Source organism: Anomaloglossus baeobatrachus, chromosome 8 (genome assembly GCF_048569485.1).
Source record: "Anomaloglossus baeobatrachus isolate aAnoBae1 chromosome 8, aAnoBae1.hap1, whole genome shotgun sequence".
NCBI lineage: Eukaryota > Metazoa > Chordata > Amphibia > Anura > Aromobatidae > Anomaloglossus > Anomaloglossus baeobatrachus.
In genome coordinates, this window is record NC_134360.1 from 254,560,962 (window position 1) to 254,571,446 (window position 10,485).

Below are 10,485 nucleotides of genomic sequence, written 5' to 3' on the forward strand. Positions count from 1 at the left end.
GAGACGCAAAAAGCCAAAGAGTGCAAACGTTTTACCGGAAACCAATTACAAACAGGATTTTTAGCCTCCAATACACACGTACAAGTGGCAGGAACGGGTCTGATAGGAATAGAGCTGTGCGCGGAGCGTCCTGGCCACACCCGGGGCGCGCACCGCAGCCTAACTGGCATATTTCAGTTAAACTGCTTTTGACAATGGGGAACTCGAGAAGAGTCCTCCAGAAACCGTGCCCGAGTAGCCCATTGACTTCCATCATACTTGGTACATGGGTCTTGTCCATCCGAGCATCACAGTGCTCATTACAAGTACCGAGCATGGTAGTGCCCACTCACCACTACTGATAACAGTCCAGATCAACAGAACGGGGACTTTGCAACCTGAATTATACGGCATGTAATATGTATTGTGCGGTACAGTGGAAAAATAAATTTTAACGGATTTAGTGTGGAGCTCAAAATGTGCATAGGAAGCGCCTTTGTGGTTTCATTAAATTTTTGTTTTGTGGCGTCCCTCGACTAGTTGGGTCTTGCGGCGTCCCTCTATTAGTTGGGTCTTGCGGCGGCCCTCGACTAGTTGTGACTTGCGGCGGCCCTCGACTAGTTGGGTCTTGCGGCGGCCCTCGACTAGTTGGGTCTTGCGGCGGCCCTCGACTAGTTGGGTCTTGCGGCGGCCCTCGACTAGTTGGGTCTTGCGGCGTCCCTCTATTAGTTGGGTCTTGCGGCGGCCCTCGACTAGTTGTGACTTGCGGCGGCCCTCGACTAGTTGGGTCTTGCGGCGGCCCTCGACTAGTTGGGTCTTGCGGCGGCCCTCGACTAGTTGGGTCTTGCAGCGTCCCTCGACTAGTTGGGTCTTGCGGCGGCCCTCGACTAGTTGTGACTTGTGGCGGCCCTCGACTAGTTGTGACTTGTGGCGGCCCTCGACTAGTTGGGTCTTGCGGCGGCCCTCGACTAGTTGGGTCTTGCGGCGGCCCTCGACTAGTTGGGTCTTGCGGCGGCCCTCGACTAGTTGGGTCTTGCGGCGGCCCTCGACTAGTTGGGTCTTGCGGCGGCCCTCGACTAGTTGGGTCTTGCGGCGGCCCTCGACTAGTTGGGTCTTGCGGCGGCCCTCGACTAGTTGGGTCTTGCGGCGGCCCTCGACTAGTTGGGTCTTGCGGCGGCCCTCGACTAGTTGGGTCTTGCGGCGGCCCTCGACTAGTTGGGTCTTGCGGCGGCCCTCGACTAGTTGGGTCTTGCGGCGGCCCTCGACTAGTTGGGTCTTGCGGCGGCCCTCGACTAGTTGGGTCTTGCGGCGGCCCTCGACTAGTTGGGTCTTGCGGCGGCCCTCGACTAGTTGGGTCTTGCGGCGGCCCTCGACTAGTTGGGTCTTGCGGCGGCCCTCGACTAGTTGGGTCTTGCGGCGGCCCTCGACTAGTTGGGTCTTGCGGCGGCCCTCGACTAGTTGGGTCTTGCGGCGGCCCTCGACTAGTTGGGTCTTGCGGCGGCCCTCGACTAGTTGGGTCTTGCGGCGGCCCTCGACTAGTTGGGTCTTGCGGCGGCCCTCGACTAGTTGGGTCTTGCGGCGGCCCTCGACTAGTTGGGTCTTGCGGCGGCCCTCGACTAGTTGGGTCTTGCGGCGGCCCTCGACTAGTTGGGTCTTGCGGCGGCCCTCGACTAGTTGGGTCTTGCGGCGGCCCTCGACTAGTTGGGTCTTGCGGCGGCCCTCGACTAGTTGGGTCTTGCGGCGTCCCTCGATTAGTTGTGACTTGCGGCGGCCCTCGATTAGTTGGGTCTTGTGGCGGCCCTCGATTAGTTTTATTTACTTCCTATGGAGGGCGCCGGTCTGTGATGTTAACGTGGTCGGCTGGGGAAAGAAACCAACTTAATTTCTAAATTGATGTGCCTCGCCTTAGCACATGGTTTACATATTAGACGGTTTATGATCTGTTTTTGCTGTATCATCGTTTTGCTGCCTCAGTCTCTCGCCACTCATTAGCCTGGTCCGCGGTCTGCAGTCCTTGCTGCTTCTCATTGTGGAACTACAACTCCCAGCATTGTGACACAGCTGTGTGGGGTCCTTGAGATCTGGAGCCGCCTCGTTCAGGAGCCGCTGCAGCATCTCCATCCGCTGATCCTCATTCATTATTAATGTCTGTGCAGCTGAATCCAGTCCAAAAACCCTTTCCGCTAAGTGTTGTGTATCCTGTCGTGTGCGGCGTCACGTGCGTCTCCGGCTGCCGCTCTTGGAAGGGAAATTGTTTCCCTCTTTTCATTTTTCAATACATTCTGTGAAAGGAATTTAATATATACAATATCTTATTATTATTATGATTAATTGTGGAGTGTCTTCAGTGCACATTTACAAGACAAGAACATTTTATTGGTAGCGATTTGAGCACTTTTTTTTGTTTTTGCTTTTGATGCCAGGTTTAAAAGGACTTTGTCTGCAGATTTGGCAAGAGAGCCTGATTGCAGCGATGTCACTGACTAGCCTGTGTTGTGGTGTCAATTGTAGTCAGTGTTTTATCAGCAGTAGATTATCACTGCCAGACTAGGTGTGGCCTGCATGGCAGCCCAGTTGTGTAGCCACGCCCCCACCACTGATTGGCAGCTTGCTTACAATGGTGTGTTGTTGTGTTCCTTGTTTTTAAAGGGGCATTATAGTAAGACGTTACTACCTGTCCACAGTATATCTGTGCAGGTGTGACTGCTGGGACCCCCACTGATTGCTGGACTGGGGGACATGACTGTTCAGCCCCGACTGGTTGAGGAACCTCTGATGCCACGTGGCACCTGACAGTTGCCAGGCTGCGATGTGCACCATGTTTTTTTGACCGAGGACTGTACTTGACGTAGAAGCGTTTGTGGCTCGTTGAGCTTTATAATAAATGAAAAAAATGTATTCCTGATGTAAATCATGTTTCGAAATCCAAACGGTGTATTAGCCTGTAATAGGCGGTCGGGGGGGTTATTAGCCTGTAATGGGCGGTCGGGGGGGTTATTAGCCTGTAATGGGCGGTCGGGGGGGTTATTAGCCTGTAATGGGCGGTCGGGGGGGTTATTAGCCTGTAATGGGCGGTCGGGGGGGTTATTAGCCTGTAATGGGCGGTCGGGGGGGTTATTAGCCTGTAATGGGCGGTCGGGGGGGTTATTAGCCTGTAATGGGCGGTCGGGGGTATTAGCCTGTAATGGGCGGTCGGGGGTATTAGCCTGTAATAGGCGGTCGGGGGTATTAGCCTGTAATAGGCGGTCGGGGGTTATTGGCCTGTAATGGGTGGTCGGGGGTTATTGGCCTGTAATGGGTGGTCGGCGGTTATTGGCCTGTAATGGGTGGTCGGGGGTTATTGGCCTGTAATGGGTGGTCGGGGGTTATTGGCCTGTAATAGGCGGTCGGGGGTATTAGCCTGTAATAGGCGGTCGGGGTTATTAGCCTGTAATAGGCGGCCGGGGGTATTAGCCTGTAATAGGCGGCCGGGGGTATTGGCCTGTAATGGGCGGTCGGGGGTTATTGGCCTGTAATGGGCGGTCGGGGGTTATTGGCCTGTAATGGGCGGTCGGGGGTTATTGGCCTGTAATGGGCGGTCGGGGGTTATTGGCCTGTAATGGGCGGTCGGGGGTTATTGGCCTGTAATGGGCGGTCGGGGGTTATTGGCCTGTAATGGGCGGTCGGGGGTTATTGGCCTGTAATGGGCGGTCGGGGGTTATTGGCCTGTAATGGGCGGTCGGGGGTTATTGGCCTGTAATGGGCGGTCGGGGGTTATTGGCCTGTAATGGGCGGTCGGGGGTTATTGGCCTGTAATGGGCGGTCGGGGGTTATTGGCCTGTAATGGGCGGTCGGGGGTTATTGGCCTGTAATGGGCGGTCGGGGGTTATTGGCCTGTTAGGCTATGTGCGCACGTGTGCGCTCTGCACCGCACCGAAAAGGTGCGCTTCAGAGCGCAGCTGTAAAGCTGCATTCTGAAGCGCATGGTGCCGGCGAGAACGTGCGCTCTGCCTGCAGCTCCTGCCATAGACAGAGCAGGGGCTGCCGGCAAAGCGCACGGAAGAAGTGACATGTCACTTCTTAGAACGCAGCGATTCGGGCAGCAGCTAAAAGCGCAGCGTAACTGCATGAATTACGCACACGTGCGCACATAGCCTAATGGGCGGTCGGGGTTATTGGCCTGTAATGGGCGGTCGGGTTTATTGGCCTGTAATGGGCGGTCGGGGTTATTAGGCCTGTAATGGGCGGTCGGGGTTATTAGGCCTGTAATGGGCGGTCGGGGTTATTAGGCCTGTAATGGGCGGTCGGGGTTATTAGGCCTGTAATGGGCGGTCGGGGTTATTAGGCCTGTAATGGGCGGTCGGGGTTATTAGGCCTGTAATGGGCGGTCGGGGTTATTAGGCCTGTAATGGGCGGTCGGGGTTATTAGGCCTGTAATGGGCGGTCGGGGGGTTATTAGGCCTGTAATGGGCGGTTGGGGGGTTATTAGGCCTGTAATGGGCGGTCGGGGTTATTAGGCCTGTAATGGGCGGTCGGGGTTATTAGGCCTGTAATGGGCGGTCGGGGTTATTAGGCCTGTAATGGGCGGTCGGGGTTATTAGGCCTGTAATGGGCGGTCGGGGTTATTATGCCTGTAATGGGCGGTCGGGGGGTTATTGGCCTGTAATGGGCGGTCGGGGTTATTAGGCCTGTAATGGGCGGTCGGGGTTATTAGGCCTGTAATGGGCGGTCGGGGTTATTAGGCCTGTAATGGGCGGTCGGGGTTATTAGGCCTGTAATGGGCGGTCGGGGTTATTAGGCCTGTAATGGGCGGTCGGGGTTATTAGGCCTGTAATGGGCGGTCGGGGGGTTATTGGCCTGTAATGGGCGGTCGGGGGGTTATTGGCCTGTAATGGGCGGTCGGGGGGTTATTGGCCTGTAATGGGCGGTCGGGGGGTGATTGGCCTGTAATGGGCGGTCGGGGGGTTATTGGCCTGTAATGGGCGGTCGGGGGGTTATTGGCCTGTAATGGGCGGTCGGGGGGTTATTGGCCTGTAATGGGCGGTCTCGGGGTTGACAAGTCATTATGAGTAATAGCACATGGACAATTACAGCGTGGGCTCCTATCAGGGGCAGCGATGCATAGTAATGAATGAGCCGGGTCTGGAGAGTGTACGGTGTGTACATGCCTGTAACGAGTCTTCATTATTGTGCATCGGTGCTTTAGTGATTGAGCGTCTGAGATATAATCTCTTGTGTAAAATCCTCCATAGTCAGTGCAGACAGCGCTGCAGGTGAGGCTGAATGACAGCGAGTGGGGGGATCACAGTCTAATCCTCCATGGTCAATGTAAACATGGCGCTGCAGGTGAGGCTGAACGACAGCGAGTGGGGGGGGGAGGGGATCAGGAGTCCAGTCCTCCATAGTATCCTGTGAATGTTCCACATTGAGGAATATTTCTGAGTATTTTTTTTTACTCACCTATATGGCACAATTAATTCCACAGCACTTTACAGATGTGATCATCACTGTCCCCACTGGGGCTCACAATCTAAATTTCCTATCAGTATGTCTTTGGAGGGTGGGTGGAAAGCTGAGAACCCAGAGGAAATTCACACAAATTCCTTGCAGATGTTTCCTTGGTGGGGAATTGAACCCAGGACCCCAGCGCTGCAAGACTGCAGTGCTAACCACTGAGCCACCGCAAGACTGCAGTGCTAACCACTGAGCCACCGCAAGACTGCAGTGCTAACCACTGAGCCACCGCAAGACTGCAGTGCTAACCACTGATCCATTTTTTATTTTTTTTTAAGCCCCACCCTCTATGGTTTGGTTTTCACCTGCCTCCGATAAGTGTGTTTTAAAAGTGATGGACATTTGCTAATTACTTAAGATTAAAAAAATAAAAGACAAAAACTACATCACCGTGATTATAAAGATTCTTCTGTGTTGTGTACACAGCTCAGATGCAGATTTACAGTCTTGGCTGAAAGTGTTGACACCCTTTAAATTGTTCCAGAAAATGAAATTTTCCTAGAGAATTATTCCAATCACACATATTTTGTTACACAGGAAATAAACGTGTTTTGGAACAACACAAAAAAAAGGTACAAAAAAATAAAAATCTAATTGGACATAATTTCACACACAACCCCTATATTCGGCCTGAAAAAATTGTTGTCCTCCTCAGCTTAATATTTGGTTGTGCGCCCTTTGGAATAACTCCAATCAGTCGCTTCCTATATCCATCCACAATCTTCCTGCTTCTCACCTGGAATTTTGGACTCTTCTTTATAATCTGCTCCAGGTCTCACATCTGAAGGCGTCTTCTCTTCTCCCAACAGCAATTTTAAGATCTCTTCACAGGAGTCAATGGGATTTAGATCCGGACTCATTGCTGCCACTTCAAGAAGCACCAGAAATGGATGGAAATAAAGCGCTGAAGGGTTCTGATGTTTTGGATCATTATCCCGTTTGAAGACGCATGATCTAGGATGCCCTCCCAGCGTTACACTGGGCAGTACACTGCCACCCAAAATTCTTTGGTAATCTTCAGATTTCATGATATCTTGCACACAGTCAGGGCTCCCAGTGCCAGAGGCAACAAAACAACCCCAAATCATCTTTGAACTTCCACCATATGTGACTGTAGGTACTATATTCTTTTCTTTGTAGGCCTCATTCTGTTTTTCTGTAAACAGTTGAATTATAGTGCATTTTGGTAAAGCATATCTTGGCCTCATCTGTCCACATTACGCTTTCCCAGAAAGATTTTGGTTACACTCCTACATTTTGGCAAGCTGCAGTCTAGCTTTTTTTTATGCCTCTGTCTGTAGCAGGGTCCTCCTGGATCTCCTCTATATAGCGTTTCATATCATTCAGATGTGGACAGAGAGTTTGCACTGATGCTGATGCTCCCTGAGCCTGCAGGAGCTTGAATTTCTTTGGTACTTTGAATGGTGCTGCTTATAGACCATCCAGACTGTCCTGCGTTGCAACATTTCATCATTATTTTTTCTCTGCCATCCAGGAAGGTTAGCTACAGTGCCATGGGTTCTAACTTCTTGATTATGTTGTGCACCTTGGACAAAGGAACATCAAGATCTCTGGAGATGGACTTGTAACCTTCTGATTGTTGATATTTTACCATAATTTTGATTATCAAGTCCTTAGACTGTTCTTCTCCGATTTCAGTTCTCCATACTTGGTGTGGCGCGCACACACACAATGCAAAGAGTCAACTTCTCCCCCTTTTCTTTAGGTATCATTTTCATATTGCCCACACCTGTTACTTGCCGTAGGTGAATTTGACTGAGCATCATATGCTTGACATGGTTATTTATCCACAACTTTGGAAAGGTGCCAAACATTTTTGTCGCGCCCATTTTTGGGGTTTTGTGTGAAATTGTCCTATTTGCCTTTTTAATCAGTTTTTTTTGTGTTGTTCCAATACACAAAGGAAAAAAAATGTGTATAATGAAACCAGTGTGATTGCAAAAAAAATGTTTTCTGAAATACTTCATTTTCTGTAACAATTTCAAGGGTGCCAACACTTTTCGGCCATGACTATATATTTTCATGGGTACATATATTTAGTGGCATTCTTTCTGCTATGTATGCAAAGAAGCTATTTACCCAGGATGCACTTTATCCCTTTCCTAGAAGGAACAAAACCTAGATTATTAATGCTTCCTCCTGGGGGAAGCTACTGTGTAAGTCAGTGCTTAATTTTAGGCTGTTTCCATGAGTGTTTTGTGAGGGTTTTTTTTTTTTATTTTATGTTGCTCCCTGTGATACCAATGTGATATGACTGAAGAATGAGTGTGATTAGATAGGAATCCTAATCAAAAGATATAGTGATCACAGGTCTTATTGATCCATCCAAACTCAGTATCAGAGAGGTGTCCTCTGGTTGACCCGATTTCACCATGATGAAGAGTACGTGTTAGTAGGTCTTGAACAAACTACTATTATGAGGAAGGAACGCTTACAGTTCAACATATGCAGGAAACCAGTGGTTAGTTAGTAACACGTGTAGGAAACTAGCGCACGGCTCATTGCAACATATGCAGGAAACCAGTGGTTAGCTAGCAACATGTGTAGGAAGCTACTGGTGCCAACAGCAGCGTGTGGTCAGGTTACATGACCATGACACAGCAATCGCATGCTGGTCACCAATTAAAATACTCAGTGCACACGATGACCACAATGTACAAAGTTTGGTATAAAAATACAGGGCTCGCTCAGTGAGATAGGGACATTTCCGGGACGCTCAAGTGGATGCACTGCGCCTGTGATGCAGAGGCCGGGTTGTCTTCCTTCTCACTAATCGAGTCTCTCTGATGGAGTGCTACAACATACGGTAATGTTGATGCATATTTCTGTTATTGTATAAGATTCTATGACTATAAAGTAGTGCTAATGCCTATGTACCATTGACTATTCATGTGCTATTAAAATAAATAGTATCTTGCTATAAAAAATCTTAGTATTCGTGCCTGATTAGGATATCAGTGAGCGCTTCGTAAGTACTGGCTTTCAGCCCCTTTTTAGGAGAATTTAGCAAGACCCTCCCCCCAGCATAATGTAGAGACCGAGACCCTGATCCCAGGGATGTCATTTACTGAGCTGTTTGCTGTCATTTTGAAACAATCAGTGTTTTCTCTGCTACAGTTATACAGAGCTCATGAATATGCTTGACTACAAAGTAGTCCTGTAATGATAATCTGCTGCAGATTAAACAGTGATTTTATCAAAACTACACTGAGCAGCCCAGTAAGTGACACATCGCTGGAATCAGGATCTCTTCCCGTACATTATGCATCTCTCTGATTAAATGACAGATTCTCTTTAATCTCGGACACCTCACCATAGAACATCACATTTCATCTTTTCTTAGTTTGGTAGAAGTGAGAGGTGGGAGCGATGATCTCCATAAATAATAATAAAATTCTTGTTTCATTTCTTTTTCAGTCTAAAGACAAGATGATGCGGGGGTCCCGGCGCGGCTGCGTCCGTCTCAGGGTAAGTGCGGGCTCATTACAAGATGCCTTGTTCTATTCTTTTCTGTGACTCAGGTCTCTCCTGAATCTCTGTTGTGACCGGTGATCTCTTTACTAATCTTCCACTGTCAACATTTCCTGTATGGCCGATCATATGTGAAGCGTAAGCGACATGGACGCTCCCCGAGGACCGGACCCTGCGTGATTAATGACCGCAGTCAGGAGCTCTGCGTCCTAATGTGCAGCAGCTGCAGGAATATGACACCATCGTGCTCCATACAGGGCGGTGATAAAGGGAAGCGGTCGCTACATTGCCCCTCTGTAATCGGGGAAACATGGCGCTGACCTCCCTTGATCACCCCTCTGTAGGGAGCAGCACGTTACAAAAGTTTTTTTTCACTGCCCCACAACTCTTTACAGCTCCTGTAATGATTATTCCATGGTCCCCTATCTTTTATTTTATTTTTTGAGCCATATTGAATATTCTAAGGAGTTGTCCAGGACTTGGAAATTGACAGCCTAACTTTAGGGTAGTAAACGGGAGCTGAGCTGCAGTACCAGAGAACGGCCACTACTCTGTGTGTGGCGCTGTGACGTTCTGAATCCATACACGTGGCTACTAGAATTGCCCTAAGACCTGCTAACAGCTGATCAGTGGAGAGGTGATGATCAATATCATAGGGCTGGGGAAACCCTTAAAAAGAAATAGATCCTCAGCATTTTTTTTTTTTAATTGGTCGGTTTGGGTTTTGTTCATATCACGATGGGTTAAGAAAAAAAATGTTGCACTTATCACACTGACCACCACGACTATATTGACTGCAGCTTTTAGGGGCTGGTAGAGGGAGTGCGCGCGCTCTCCTGTCCGATCGGTGCTCCCGCAACATAAGGGCCTGATAATTACCACGCTGACCACAGATGACCTCCGGGTCACTGAACTACGGAAGCCTCTGAGATCATACCAGGAGCAAAAAAAAAAAAGTTAAAATAGTTTTTTGTTTTGTTTTTTGGAAAATCAAACTAAAGAAATTAAATAAATATACCAACAAATGTCTATAAAAAAGTACACATTTGGTATTGCCACATTCATAATAACCCAATATATAAAACTGTAAACCAGTTAACCCCTTCAGTGAACACTGTAAATAAAATAAATTAGAAATAAAATAAATATTAACTTCGCAAAAACTGTCTTTTCATCATATAGCAACAAATATAGATAGATACATAGATACTTAGATAAATAGAGAGAGATATATATAAATAGAGATATAGAGATAGATATAGATAGAGAGAGATAAGCTGTACTACCCGGGTTAATAACTGCTGTTAACAAAATAGAATGTATTAAAAATGTATTCTGCACACAAACACCACAAAACAAATAGAAATGTAATTATTAAATTGTTGCCTATATTAACCAATCAGAGCTCAGATTAACTGTCGCAAAATAGAAGCTAAGCTGTGATTGGTTGCTATTGGCAGCCTGATAAATCTCCAGGCAACAGAAAGCCCTCCCCCTGACAGTATATATGAGCTCACACAT

General features: G+C 48.5%; 1 protein-coding gene across 4 annotated transcripts in view; it reads left to right on the top strand.

Annotated features, from left to right (window-relative positions):
* Window positions 1-10,485, top strand: part of OSBPL9 (oxysterol binding protein like 9) — a 155,741-nt gene that overhangs the window by 874 nt on the left and 144,382 nt on the right. For all 4 annotated transcript variants that reach the window (XM_075320562.1, XM_075320563.1, XM_075320564.1 and 1 more), the window contains exon 2: window positions 8,911-8,961. In XM_075320562.1, coding sequence (XP_075176677.1) covers window positions 8,911-8,961 — 51 coding nt within the window. The remainder of the gene's footprint in view (window positions 1-8,910; window positions 8,962-10,485) is intronic.